Genomic DNA, 15,230 nt, shown 5'->3' on the forward strand with positions numbered 1-15,230 from the left:
AATATTCATGTTAACATAACATTTTAAATAGTAAATTTTCCTCCCCAGTTTTTGATAATGAGAATTTTTATCAACAACAGAACAGCTATTTTCCCAAAATTGGCTTATATTTCTTTATGCCTTCTTCTTTGCTTCTTTTGACTTTGGGGTAGAATGAATGGGACATGATCTTGACAGGTTTCATAGGATTTAGTTTGCAAACAACAGGCTCCTATACAGTAACAAAATGTAAACTTTATTGCAGATTGACATCTCTATTTTTCAGATTAACAGAAGACAGAAAAGTTGAATAGCAGAGTCATATATGATATATGCATATTGCTGATTGGCTTGTGGCACCTGATTTCTAAAAAGAAAACGTCAAAGATTGCTCAGCAGGGAACTTTTCAGAATATCATTTTCATAGCGTAGCATTTTAATATAAAATACAAGCAAAACAAGGCTCCCAAAACACCATTCTATATAAGATCATCACAATTAGTCTCTTCTGTAAATGCTCAAATGAAAAGAGCATCAAGAGATTAAGACATTAACAGTGCGCTGGGGCGTAAGACATTTTCTTTCTTTTGGATTTGATATCTTTGACCTGAGAAACCTGCAGATACAGTAAACATTCAAAATCACAGTGATGATTAAGAGGACATTCCCAGTAGGCCAGACGTATCAGGTGATACTGATCAAGTTCTCCTCTCTCTGCACTGTAGATTCACATGGTGGTGATTGTGATTTAGTGTTTTAGCACAGGGACCAGTGATCCAAGGTTGGACCTTGTCAAGACAAGAGATTCACAAGCGGAGTAGCAGCACATCTATCAAATTATTTAAAAAGTTCATCTGGATTTTGCCAAACTCACTTAAAGTGCCCCTAGTATGCTTTTTTCGAATATTGCCATTCATGCAGTGTGTAATATGGCTATTTGTGAATGTAAAAGGTCTCCAAAGTTTTAAAGATCAAAGTGCACAACACATTTGTTGTCTCAGAAAAGAAAGAATCGATTCGGAAGTGCCGAAAAAGTCTCACTTTCTGTTACAAATCTAGGTTTGTAACACACTAGCATAATGCCAGCCTATGGTCTTCATTGGCTGCCTGCGAACGTCTACTTTGACCCTCAAACGCTGTAGTTGTCGCTGAGGCCTGGAAATGCTGTTTTCTACTTTGCGAAAGCACATCCACTTTAGCCTGGTCCTACCAGACTCTCGTACATTTCATTTGTATAGAGAGTCTGGCCACTCTCCATTGACAAGCGTTAACTTCCTTGAAGGCGGGTACTCTGCCCAGAGCCACTCTGGATCTGCCATAACCAATCGCTAACGTTTGGTCGTGACGTAACCCTACAACTCAAACTAGCGCACGACCTCAACGTCATCGTTCTCAGCCACTCCCTCTGTTCGCTGATTGGACCGGTAAAAATTTGGCCGGAGAAAACCCAAGAATATACCGCAAACCCAGACGGAGTACTGGAGGAAAATGAAAATTGAGCGGAAGTACGTAGGAGGGCGGAGCCAGGCTACATCCAACTTTGCATCCACATCCAAAAGATGAGGACTCATGCACAAATTAATACAGTAAAACCAACGCCATCGTTACTGTCCGAATCACTTGGTGTGTTTACATGGAGCATTGTATTGCGATTACAATCGATTTAAAAGTCCAATCCGAATGAAAATTCTCCTTGTAAGCACCTCAATTGAAATTAAAATGCACAAACTGATTAAAATTTGTATCGGTTTGAGAGGGGTGGGAAAAAAACTTTTTCTAATCCATTCTATAGGATCTGTAAACACTTGATTAGATTGAAAACCGAAATCAGAGCAGAGTAGACCAATCACAACAGACTGGGACATCTGACCAATCAGAGCAGAGTAGACCAATCACAACTGAGGCATTTGACCAATCAGAGCAGAGTAGACCAATCACAACAGACTGGGCCATCTGCCCAATCACAACAAACTGGGCCATCTGACCAATCAGAGCAGAGTAGACCAATCACTACAGACTGGGCCGTCTGACCAATCAGAGCAGAGTAGACCAATCACTACAGACTGGGCCGTCTGACCAATCAGAGCAGAGTAGACCAATCACTACAGACTGGGCCGTCTGAACAATCAGAGCAGAGTAGACCAATCACAGCAGACAGAGTCATCTGACCAATCAGAACAGAGTAGACAAATCACAGCAGATTAGGCCATCTGACTAATCAGAGCAGAGTAGACCAATCCCAGCAGACTGGATCATCTGACCAATCAGAACAGAGTAGACCAATCACAGCAGACTGGGTCATCTGACCAATCAGAACAGACTAGGCCAATCACAGCAGACTGGGTCATCTGACCAATCAGAACAGAGTAGACCAATCACAGCAGACTGGGTCATCTGACCAATCAGAGCAGAGTAGGTTCTCAGAAAGGAGGGTTTAGACTGAATCCTTGATCGAGCTGTTTCAGACAATGAGAGAAAAGAGCTGATGCTGCAATGTATATTATGAGAAAATGTAAGTGTTTCTGACCTTGGATACATGTTAACCGATTGTAGGAGACCTCCAAAAATTTTTAGGAACCTTTAATATTGCATAATAGGAGCACTTTAAACCACAATTCTACAGGACAAATGTTGCCCTCAGGCTGTAAAATCATTTGTAATGGTGGAATTCAGCTTTCTAACAATTAGCAACTATATTTCATAAAACCAGGTATTTTAAACATGACCACAAAATGTACAAATGCCGCTACAATCATCAAAGTTCTTCTAAAGTTAAGGCAGACGTCGTCAACGAATGATTAAGTTTAGTCTGAAGTGATATAAATACAAAACTCTAATTCTACCTTCAATAATGTCCTACAGCATGAATTAATTAATATCTAGAAATACCACATTGGTTAATCTGGTCAATTGTAAGAATCTAAACAAATAATTATTAAAATTAGCATTATATCAAAATCTCTCAAAAACAACCATTATGAAGAAACAATTTGTCTTTGTGTGTTCTGCATTAAAACTAAGACTGTATAGCTATGAAAAAAAATGATTTACCATTGGCTCATATTCTACTACTATTGATTGATCTTCAATATTCTTGTATATGTAGTAAAAAAAATTATTGTGCTATTCACGTTAAAAGCCCTTAATTTCAGTCTCCTCGATCAATAAGTGCTTCTCTCACAGTTCATGCTGAAAAATTTGCATCAAAAAAACACCATGAGAACTTGAGGTACAGTTAAAACATTACAAACTACAGCAAGTATTCAGCAAAGTTCAAGTAAAAACCCAGCTGAGATGAGTGATGTTTAAGGTTTTCATCTTCATCCATTTAGCGCATTGGTTTGTCCTTGTAGAGTCTTTCTCAATTTTCATTAGATTGTTTGGTCTTCGTAAAATTCCATTGATAGTTTTTAAGCAGAGGGTGTGATTTCTAGCTCCATATCATGATAACATTTTAACTTTAAGAGGCTATAAGATTTTTCATGATTTTTATAAATTTATCAAATGTAAACGGCATTCTGAAGAAGTAAAAATCCCCCCAAAAATCTCATGAAATAACAAAACAAGTGGTGAAGAAAAAACGAGAGGGATCTAAAAATCATGAGAAATATACAGATCACTTTGATTTTTAAAGTGCAAATGTAAAATTATCTTCTACCTAATCTCAAGATTCCTTGAGACACAATAATGGTCTTTATGGAAAGTGCAATTTGAGATCAGCACAAGTGAAAATAGAAAAAAAGTTGTAAGTAAGCCTCAGGATCTCCGTCGTACAAAAACTGGCACGTCCCCAAGGCCGACCGGGTAACTTTCCAGAAACGTCCCTCCATCAAACACTTGAGCATTGTTAGTGTCCTGCCACTGAAAGGCACTCTCTGGCAGGTAAATGTCTCTTTGTAAAGCTCCTTTCTCTGTAACCGGAGCAACAAGAACCTAGAAAACAAAAGAGAACAACTTCAAGTGTACAATAACGGAGATCACATAACCCTCTGGTGCATGGCCGTCAAAACTGACAGAATTGTTGTTGTTGTTTTTTCCAATGAAATGAATGTACTATATTTTAGTTTGACAATGTTTTTTTATTTAATATTTTGTATTTTTAGGGGATTTTATGGTACTATATTATATTTATGCTGTAGTTATAATCCATTTATTCACTTTTTGAGCAATGAAATTTCCAACTTAAACTGTCATAAATCTTTAATGCTTTGGAACGAAGACTTGTTTGGTTTCTTTTTAAAGACAACACTTGGCAGATTATTGCTGAAGCGAAAAAAGTTTAAAAAGTCAACTTGGAAACAGTTAGTTTTACATTTATTGCAAATTGCAAGAAAATATTTTCAATCTTTATATGAAATAAACACATTTTATTCAAAATATGTGGGAAAATCAACGCCATGCATCTAAACAAGCTATGTTCCAAATTTGAGGTTGATTTTGTTTGGGCGTAGTACCAAATGTTTCCACTAGATGAACTTCGTCTCCCATTCATTTCCAATGCGCTTATTTTTGACCACGAACAATATAAGTGTGACCATTTAACCTTTTCGAATCATGTCCATGGTTTTCACCTTTACCAAGTTTCTTATCATTCCGATGAAGTAAAAAATTCTTTAAAAAACGTAACTTTTGTTGACGAAATTAACAGGTTTGGACTGTGTTGTTCCAAAACCAACAAATGATCCAGGAACATGTCCTACTTGGTAAAATCACGGCCACTGTCTTTGAGCAAGGAGTTTAAACTCAGGTTACTCCTAAATGGGCCGATTGGAAGCAGCTTACCTCATCTCCAATGAGGAACTCATCATCAATGGTGAATGTGATTGGGTCATTTGGACTAAGCCACCACAGCGGTCTGTAGATGGGGTGTCCAGCTTCTTGCCATTCTTCTGCGTATTTCAGGATCAGAGGAACGACAAAGTCGTGGTGCTTGGCTATGTAGAATCTGGTGAGGTTTAGGACCTAGACGTAAGATGAGACCGTCAGTGAATGCTTAATAAAACTTATATGAAAGAGGATGTGAGTTTTGTTCGACACTGTTCTCGTCTAGTTCTGCTGTGGTTCGTTTCTAACATTCCTTGAGAGGTCACATCCTTCAGTTAACATCCTAGCCAGCCTCTGGTGACGGAAACAAAGCAAAACCACGTTCATAAAAAATGTATTCTCTAGTTGAAAAAAGTTTCATGAGATGAATTTTGAATAACTGCCGGAGTTCGGTCTAATTTTAAATGGGGAAAACAGGCCTGTGGCTTCCATTCCCGTTTTCCTCCTATTTAGACCCAACATAGTCATTGAGTCTCTAATGGGTGTTGGTGTTGGGTAATCGCACAAAAGCTAGTACACACACACACAAACACACACACACTCTCTGCAGAGGCCAATCAAACAGAATGGAAAATAAAGGCAAGTTAAACATTTCAGTATGATCAGCACATTTAACATCAATACTAATTAATTATGATTTAAATGGGTTAAGACTGTCCAGATAATATCCATGAGCCAAGATCAAAACCATTGCATGTTCCAATACTATTTTCTCACTGAAAAAGAAGTCATAAAGTTCTTAAAGGGATTGTTCACCCTAAAATTGTCATAATTTATTCTCCCAATGCCATTCCAAATCCTTTTATCCTCCGACACAAAATGAGAAAATAGCCCCTTTCACACAGCACGATGATCCCGGCAAATTGCCGGGAAATTGCCAGAACGCCTTCTGTGTGAACGCAAACATGACCCGGGATTGATTCCGGCATCGATGCCGGGTTGGGGACCTAGTAACATTACCGTGTTCAGTCCCGGAACGCGCGCTGTGTGAACAAAAGCCGTAATAATGCCGTGTCGTAGTGATGACGCTGAAGCGCGGGATCGTTCGCCAGCTGTGAAACGGTACGTAATGAAATCCGAGAAAAAAATGCACAAGCGTGGTTTGCACAATCGCAGCTCATAAGCAAACTTAAGGCGCTGCTGAGACATTACAAGTCCCATCGATGTCACGTGTCTTTATGGGATTTTTACGGGTTGTGTGTGAACGCACTCTCTGATTCCGGAAAATCACTGGCAGTGTGAATGAACCAAAAATCAAACGATCCCGGGTCAAATCCCGGGTCACTTTATCCGTGTATTTTCCAGAATCTCTGTGTGAAAGGGGCTATAGTTAAGTAGTCGTAAGATGACTTTTAAAATACTTTAGAATGTGTTATTTTTCACCCAAAAATGAAAATTAAGTCATCATTTATTCACTCTGGTTTTGTTCCAATGTCGTATATGCCATTGTTTTTGTGTATTTTGGACCACAAAATGAGCATTTATAAAAAATGTCCTGCATCCATATAATGGCAGTGAATAGCAACCAGCATCAAGCTTTAAAAAAAGATGCTTAAGCATCTCAGAATGACCCCATGTGACACATACCTTGGATTCCAACACTTAGAATGATCCCATGCGACACGTGTCGTATATATTCCATGATACTTTCTTTTTTTTAAAAGCTTGATGGCGATCGCTATTCACTGCCATTATATGGACAACCGCGAGCAGGACATTTAAAAAAAGAATTCTCCTTTTGTGGTCTGAAAAATACGAAAAAAGGGCATACGACATTGGAACAACACCAGGGTGAGTAAATGATGACTTCATTTTCATTTCTGGGTGAACTATCCCTTTAAGCTTGAAACTTCAGTGCCTGATCATTGTAATGGCAGTGATTAGCTTTCAGAATTTTCATTTTCAAAGTCAGCTGTCCCTCTTTCTGCTAAATATAACCACATGTGTCCATTCGTAGCCATGAAATGCATTGAAAGATCTACTACTACCAGTGATTAGAAAAAAGAACCACCCCCTATTCTGGACTGCAAAGTCAAATCACAAACGAAACCTGTAATTGTCTCTGGAAATTTTCTTTTCCACTTATCCAGCGATTCATTATTCCTGGTGCAGCGGTTCTCATTACAGTTAAGATTGAGAGTCATAAATTTGAAAGAGACACTAATGCACACCAGATGGACCCTTAACCACAGGTGATGTTGGGGAAAGGCCAAGCAATTACACCATGAAATGCAAGAAAAACGGCCACCTGGAGGATCCTCTGTGCCGGTCCTAAACTCAAACCGTGCTCTATGGGCTCAAATATATCAGTGCTTGAGACTAGATATTCTGGTATGTATTTAGCTAGTGTTTGGAGAAGGGCATTCTCATGATACACCATGGAGTGAATGAGTATTAGATTCCTAATGTTATGTTAAGAGTGAAAAAGAAATCTCTCATTCTGAGGCGTAACTCTCAATGGTCAACATATTGCGCCCAGTTTTCCTACCAAGGAACTCAGTCTTTATTACACTTAGCTCCACGTTATCCCTTTTTCTTTCCTGACCACAACGGGGGGAAAAAAACTGAACTGAAAGCTAAACCCGGATAGGGCCGAGGACCCGTCCTTGCTGCACTCACCCATTCCTTCTCAAAGACCCACGGAGGTGTCTGGAAGCTGATGACAGGAAGAAAGGCTGCGATTCCCAGCCAGCGAACGAAGAGCTCGTCGTCTGCAACCAGTTCGGCAGAGAAAGAGCCTCCTGCCATTGAGGAATGCAAACGCATTCACATGTAAAAAAGAAATATATAATCATATGGAATTATTCAAAACGGTTTTATACAAAATTGTTTATGAAATAATAGAAAGTGCTGTCTATATCTATGTTGAAAAGATTTTTTAAGGATAATCAGGAATTTTTTGCAATGGGGGATTATTATTTTCATGAGAATTTAGTGCTTAATTCTCTTTGCTGCTTTTCCCAATATTCTTAGCTGTGATTCTGAACTGTAACGCATTTTTTGAAAATCTAAATCAGTATATTTAACATAGACATATTTATACAGTTTATTATTACAGGAAGTTGTGAGTGAAATGTGCCTAATTGTCAAAGTAAAACAGTCATAACTGTCCTAAAAAGAGGCTTAATTTTCTTTTTTTCCTTTGATTTGTGGGTGAAATGTATGGAAGCTGGTTTCCGCCACAGAATAAAACATTTTAAAAGATAATTGCGACTTTTTATCTCACAATTGCGAGTTTACATCTGAGAAATTAAGTCAGAATTGCGATATATAAAGTCGCAATTGCGTGTTATAAACTCAAGAGTTTATATCTCACAATTCTGACTGTATAACACGCAATTGCGAGTTTATCGCAATTCTAAGATGTAAAAAGTCGCAATTACCTTTTTGTTTTTGATTCTGTGCGCGAACAAGCTTCCATAGTGTGGCCTGGTCAAGATTTACTCGTACCATCCTGTGTACTATACAACTGTGAGCCAGTTAGCGGTGAAGATACTCCTTTGTTTTTGTAAAGGACTCAAGAAGACAGCTGATTAAATTATATTGTCTTTATCTATGGTATGCATCATCACAAAAGATAAATGTGTGTAATAATGTGTATTCGTGAGTGTGGGCAGGTATTACCTACTGCATCAGGAATGAAGAAATGATATCCCAGAAGACTGTGATGCAGCAGGGATGGAATGATGCCCTTGAGGCCGGAGTAACTCCAGTCTGACTGTAGTGCGCTCATGCGGATGAACAACGGTTTGTGGCTGGACCTGTGCAACCAAAATTGGCCATTTACAAAACAATACGACACATTATCCAATATTTTTTCATATGGGAAAGTTGTTTTTCAAATGAGTGACTGCCCACATGTGATCTTTTGCACATTATAGATCTGATTGTTCAAACCATAATCGATATAAGTTGCATTTGCAATGGTGAGTGACACTGGAGTCAGAAAAATGCAAAGAGGCTTTCTTCTACAACAAATATTAGTAGCTGTTAATGTGGAAAGAGGGGATGAAAAACTGGAAATCATGCCTGTAGTTATCCACAATGCTGATAACATGATAAATCATGAATAAGATCTTCCAAAATCCATTTTAATCAGATTTAAAATCACACGTACGCATGAGGTTTGGATCAGGTTTGTAAAAATCTGACTTATTTTTGGGTGGTTTAGACAGTACAACTATAGATTTTGGTTCCCTGAACAAAGTCTCAATTGTGGTAGGTTGCAGTTGATGGTCATAATTTTGCCAAATGGGTCGAATTTTTGGATTAACATTTCCGGTTGATCCTTGAACAACATTCCGGGTGAAACAAACGTAATCGTACCACCTGTAAATCCCAACCCCAGCCCTAAATCTAACCTAAAATCAGTTTTTAGGACCAGCAAGGATGTTGATCCATGACCTACTTGGCAAATTCAGTGATTGATCGGGATTATTAAAACAATTACACCAAATACCTTGTTCCTGAGGTCACAATGGTATTGTCCCCGATCTTCTCTGCCAGGTCCGCAAGGAGTCTGATGTATTCATCCCCAACCGATGCCTGTTCCTCGAAAAAGTTTCCCTCACCGCCTTCCAGGATGACATACTCCATGCCCAAATGACTATGTAAGCTGTCCACTTTGTCCAGAAACCAATTCGTGGCTTTTGGGTTGGTGATGTTGAGCTTCACACTGTACTTTCCTTTCCACTGAGTCAACATAGGCACCTTATGAAAGAGAAACAGTGTCAAAATAATAATGAACAGGTAAACATACTGTAGGTAAATAACAAATAAGAAAATAGTTTAAAACATGCTGAGTTCTTTAAAAATACGAAGTTATTTTGAGGTCATATCGTTCTGAAAAACGTTTATACCATTTTCAGATTAAATGACTCTTAAATGTCATGTAGCCATCAAGTAAAATAGTTTTTTCCCCTTATACCTTGAGTACATGTAAGTGTACACATCATAATCTTTATAAAGTTTTTAAATAAATGAAGGTAAAATATTTTTACTACCATGAATTTAAATCATATTTTTTTGTTTGAGTTGCGCCACATGACATTTTATAACCTGAACTATCCTTGCCTTCTCAAAACTACTGCCAAACTACTTAATAAGAGAATTTTTCATTATTATTATATCAGGACAGTCGCACCACCCTCACATTTGTATTTTATACTTTCTCCCCCAAAAAATATCAAGTCATTGTTTGTCTGAATTAAAAATGTTATGTATGTTTGATTAAATGTATAGATCCTGAAAAAAAGGCATCACACGGTTATTAACGTTAACTAAAACTAAAACAAAAAACTACTTCAAATTAAACATTAACTGAAATAAAATATTTTGAATTTTATTTGAGCTAATTGCCAATGCACCATTTCTCATTTTGGTTTAAAATACTAAAATAACTTAAAATAAAGGAATCAAGGTCAAAATGAAATAAGGATTAATCTATATTTTATTTTTATTTTAACACTTTATTCAATATCTGTATATTTACTTTGATAAGAACATGTGGTAAATATTACATTTGTTATGGGTTGATATGAAGATTGTTTTAAGTTCACTTAAATTAAAAGTTGTTATTTTTTTTAAAGCCTAATAAATGTCGAAATTGATAGCTTTCAATTATACTGTAAATGTTGAATGTCTATCATTAATGTTTAACAAAAACAAAAAAAAAAATTTCATAAAGACATCAGACCAGTATTAGTATCAGTGATACCGGCCTTCATTCATAAAAAGTTGCCAAGAAATATTTAAAATATACTGTCTTTAAGTTGTTTCTACATTAATTTGGAGAGTAACTGTAAAATTATTACAATATAAAAAGAATAAAAACTCTGATGTTTTTAATCGTGATTAATTACAGAAAAAAAAAGATTTTTTTTTTTATGGATTGACAGCACTAATATATATATATATATATATATATATATATATATATATATATATATATATATATGACAATCATTTTCTTAAACCAACATAACAAAATTACTAAAACTTTGATAACACTTTATTTTAAGGTGATGTGACTGCATGTACTTACTATAGTAATAACAGTAAATTATGTATAATTACAAGTAACTAACCCTAAACCAAACCCTAACCGTAACTCTATAGTAAGTACATGTAGCTAATTAATATTACTCAGTACTCATTTGAGTATGTATAATGTAACTACTGTATATCACCTTAAAATAAAGTGTCCCCAAAACCTTAACTAAAATTGAAGTGAAAATAGCACATCAAAGAAACTGAAATAACTGGCTTCATGTCTTTTACCCATACACCCCAGTGCATAAAGGACAAGACAGACACAGTGCTAAGCAAAGAGCCGGTGTTACCAGTCGTCCCTGAGGTCCTGAGGGCAGGCTCAGCCAGAAGTCTTCAAGGCCCGTCTGAATGGAGGTCTGAAACAGCTGCGAGTCCACACTCAGGTACGGGGACAGGGTGATGGAAATGTTTAGAAGCTTTACAAAAGGGAGGTCCCTGGTCTGTCTCTTAGACGTCCTTTTCTTTCCATTGAGGTAGCTGTGGTCCTACAAAGACAAGAAATAATTAGCAAAGATGCAAAGATCTCTTTGTCCGGCCAATTCACTCCGGCTAAAAACAGTTGTGCAGAAATGACACACTGAACCTTACAAATCAAGCTTGATACAGGTGTAAACAGGGCCTATAATACTATGGCATTTGGCTAACATGACAATTTCCACTATTGGTTTAAAAATGAGTTAAATTCAAGGTTTCACTAACACACACTTTGCCAGTAAGTAGCAGTTTTCTTTTGTAGCCCGTCAGGTATTACAGATGTTGGCAGGAGCCAGCTTTAACGTCTCGGGATTCAAATGTTGTCGATTGTTTTAACAGTACGGAAAATATTATTGTTTCACCGTCACTGAAAATAATACCCCTATTAATGTTTTTACCATGACAGTCGCTAACAGTGCCACGATGTCTGAGAAAATATAACAATAATGTCATTTATATTAATCATATTGTACAGGCATACCAAGCGCTGCGCTTATGAGGAATCTGTGCAATAAATAGCGAATACTGGCAAGTGTGTTTATAACCAAATTCATTCCAAGTCAAGCTGTTGGTTTTGCTTATGACTGTGTTATTTCAAGCTAAAATGGAAACTATAGCAAAGAGAGAAAAAAACAAGCATTGAGATTGTTTCCCAATTGGAGTTTTGTATAACTGTCACACAATGGAAGGTTTTCCACTGCAATTTAGTGGTAAGACGTTTATTCAGGTTGGGATATGGGAACGTGTGGTACGCGTATCAGATACACAAACAATTATGCCTCACTGACATATTTGTTATAAAGTCCTTGGTTTTTGTTAGTTGAGGTCATAATCAAAACATTATAATTGTATGCGTTATAAAACAAATTTCACAGAGAAATCGAGCCTACCACATCTGAAATATGTTGTTTTCAAAACTATATTCAAAACGTATAAGTGAAATGGAAGGAAAGATATAATCATGAGAATGGGGTATGAAAAAATGCATATGAAAGTAAGAAATTAAGTCATGAGTTATTGTAAAAGGAGGGCTGCACTCAGCTTTACATTGACGTTAATGTTCTGATAAGCCTTTTAAGAGTTTTAGACATAGAGAACATTCTTTTCTTGGCAAAAAGTTCCCATTTTTTTCTCCTTCACCTGCCTCTAATCTTCCTAGAGGAATTCAGCTGTGAAACGAACCACTGAGTTTTGAGATCAGTCAAGCATGCATGCAGAACAATGACTTGACTACTCAAAAATGTATATAAACAATAAATAAAGACAGACCTAAAATGGAAATTCTTAAGCATTTTTTTCCGGCCAATTCAGATGTTAGTATTTTTGTATTCTTGTATATTATGGACGTGAACCAATATAGAGGGATATACACTCACCTAAAGGATTATTAGGAACACCATACTAATACTGTGTTTGACCCCCTTTCGCCTTCAGAACTGCCTTAATTCTACGTGGCATTGATTCAACAAGGTGCTGAAAGCATTCTTTAGAAATGTTGGCCCATATTGATAGGATAGCATCTGGCAGTTGATGGAGATTTGTGGGATGCACATCCAGGGCACGAAGCTCCCGTTCCACCACATCCCAAAGATGCTCTATTGGGTTGAGATCTGGTGACTGTGGGGGCCATTTTAGTACAGTGAACTCATTGTCATGTTCAAGAAACCAATTTGAAATGATTCGAGCTTTGTGACATGGTGCATTATCCTGCTGGAAGTAGCCATCAGAGGATGGGTACATGGTGGTCATAAAGGGATGGACATGGTCAGAAACAATGCTCAGGTAGGCCGTGGCATTTAAACGATGCCCAATTGGCACTAAGGGGCCTAAAGTGTGCCAAGAAAACATCCCCCACACCATTACACCACCACCACCAGCCTGCACAGTGGTAACAAGGCATGATGGATCCATGTTCTCATTCTGTTTACGCCAAATTCTGACTCTACCATCTGAATGTCTCAACAGAAATCGAGACTCATCAGACCAGGCAACATTTTTCCAGTCTTCAACTGTCCAATTTTGGTGAGCTCGTGCAAATTGTAGCCTCTTTTTCCTATTTGTAGTGGAGATGAGTGGTACCCGGTGGGGTCTTCTGCTGTTGTAGCCCATCCGCCTCAAGGTTGTGCGTGTTGTGGCTTCACAAATGCTTTGATGCATACCTCGGTTGTAACGAGTGGTTATTTCAGTCAAAGTTGCTCTTCTATCAGCTTGAATCAGTCGGCCCATTCTCCTCTGACCTCTAGCATCAACAAGGCATTTTCGCCCACAGGACTGCCGCATACTGGATGTTTTTCCCTTTTCACACCATTCTTTGTAAACCCTAGAAATGGTTGTGCGTGAAAATCCCAGTAACTGAGCAGATTGTGAAATACTCAGACCGGCCCGTCTGGCACCAACAACCATGCCACGCTCAAAATTGCTTAAATCACCTTTCTTTCCCATTCTGACATTCAGTTTGGAGTTCAGGAGATTGTCTTGACCAGGACCACACCCCTAAATGCATTGAAGCAACTGCCATGTGATTGGTTGATTAGATAATTGCATTAATGAGAAATTGAACAGGTGTTCCTAATAATCCTTTAGGTGAGTGTATTATAAATCTAAACTGTTTTGCCTGTTTTTATTATTGTATAAATATTATACAATATTATACATGTACATTAATAGGGGCTGAAGTTATTGTTTTTTAAAATTTAGTAACTTCAAACCACTAAAATAAATAGCTCAATGGTTTTCATGTTTTTAATTTCTGAATTAAAATTAATTTTTGAAATATTTTGGGGGCATGAAGTCAGAAATGTCAGGGTGATAACTGTTGTATGAACCATATTTATTTATTTATGTATTTATATCAAGTCATGTGGTGCAACTACCCAGACAGCAACATAGTGTCGGCCCAGATCCGGCCCACATCTGGTACACGTGAAATCCACACGTACCAGATGTGGGCTGGATCTGGGCCGACACTATGTTGATGTCTGGGTAACATGCACAAAAAATTATAATAAAATAAAACAGGAAATTATATCATAGAGGACCCCAGCAGACCCTCACATGTGACAAGGTCAATAAGTCTCTTAAAACTGACCTTTTATGGCAAGGAAGTGTAAGTTCAGGTTGTAAAATGCAATATGGTGCCAAAAACATTATGATATTTATGAATAAATAATAATAAAAAACATACATTGAAAAAATATATTTTAAAAACATAAGGTAGAGATGTATTCAGGGTGTAAGAAAAATATGTCACAACTTTTTATTTAATGGCTGCGCCACATTACATTTTTAGAGTCATGTTGAAAAAGGTATAAAAGTTTTCCGAGAACAACATCAATATATATTGATATTTACCATTAGCATGATGTTAAAAAGTGTTGTTGAAGTCGTGGATTAGTGGTTACAGCAAATGCTCCAGAGACGTTAAGCTGTGGTGCTCATGTGGGAAATTCAGGTTCAAGTCTCACCCGCTTTTTACAGTCTGTGTTGTGATAAAATGTATGACCTGAATGCATTTTAACATCTGCCAAATACATAAAAGTAGCAAAAAGCTGTATTATTATACAAAAATCTACAGCTAACATGACACAGATGGCCCACACTGGTATACACTATATCAGTCTCCATAGCATAACAAGTATCACCTAATTGGAAACCAGTTCCCCGCTGGCTTCTGAGTGAACCAGAGATGTGTGTCTTTCTCTCAGGGGATCAGATCGCACTTCCCTGACCTCTCCAGCGACTGCAGATCCGCTTAGAAGAATCAAGCCTTTCATGTCCGCAACACTGACCAACTCTGACTGTTTTGTTCTGTCAGACTGAACTTAACAGCCCAGCTGGTGGCTTTTAACGTGAGACGTTTCGACTTGAACACAGTGTTCCCGCGTCCCTTGGTAACTCGGCCT

The 15,230-nt window shown here is 37.5% G+C and overlaps 1 protein-coding gene across 1 annotated transcript in view; it reads right to left on the minus strand.

The window, feature by feature from the left end:
- Positions 1-574: 574 nt before the first annotated feature.
- The window catches only part of LOC311283584 (SITS-binding protein), a 37,324-nt gene continuing 22,668 nt past the window's right edge, over positions 575-15,230 (minus strand). Inside the window, exons 5-10 of the mRNA XM_084398094.1 lie at positions 11,145-11,339; positions 9,263-9,513; positions 8,428-8,564; positions 7,423-7,544; positions 4,762-4,941; positions 575-3,912 (exon numbers count right to left, since the gene is read on the minus strand). Coding sequence (XP_084254220.1) covers positions 3,736-3,912; positions 4,762-4,941; positions 7,423-7,544; positions 8,428-8,564; positions 9,263-9,513; positions 11,145-11,339 — 1,062 coding nt within the window. The 3' untranslated portion in view covers positions 575-3,735. The remainder of the gene's footprint in view (positions 3,913-4,761; positions 4,942-7,422; positions 7,545-8,427; positions 8,565-9,262; positions 9,514-11,144; positions 11,340-15,230) is intronic.

This window comes from Rutilus rutilus (assembly GCF_951802725.1).
Source record: "Rutilus rutilus genome assembly, chromosome: 23".
Classification (NCBI taxonomy): Eukaryota; Metazoa; Chordata; class Actinopteri; order Cypriniformes; family Leuciscidae; genus Rutilus; species Rutilus rutilus.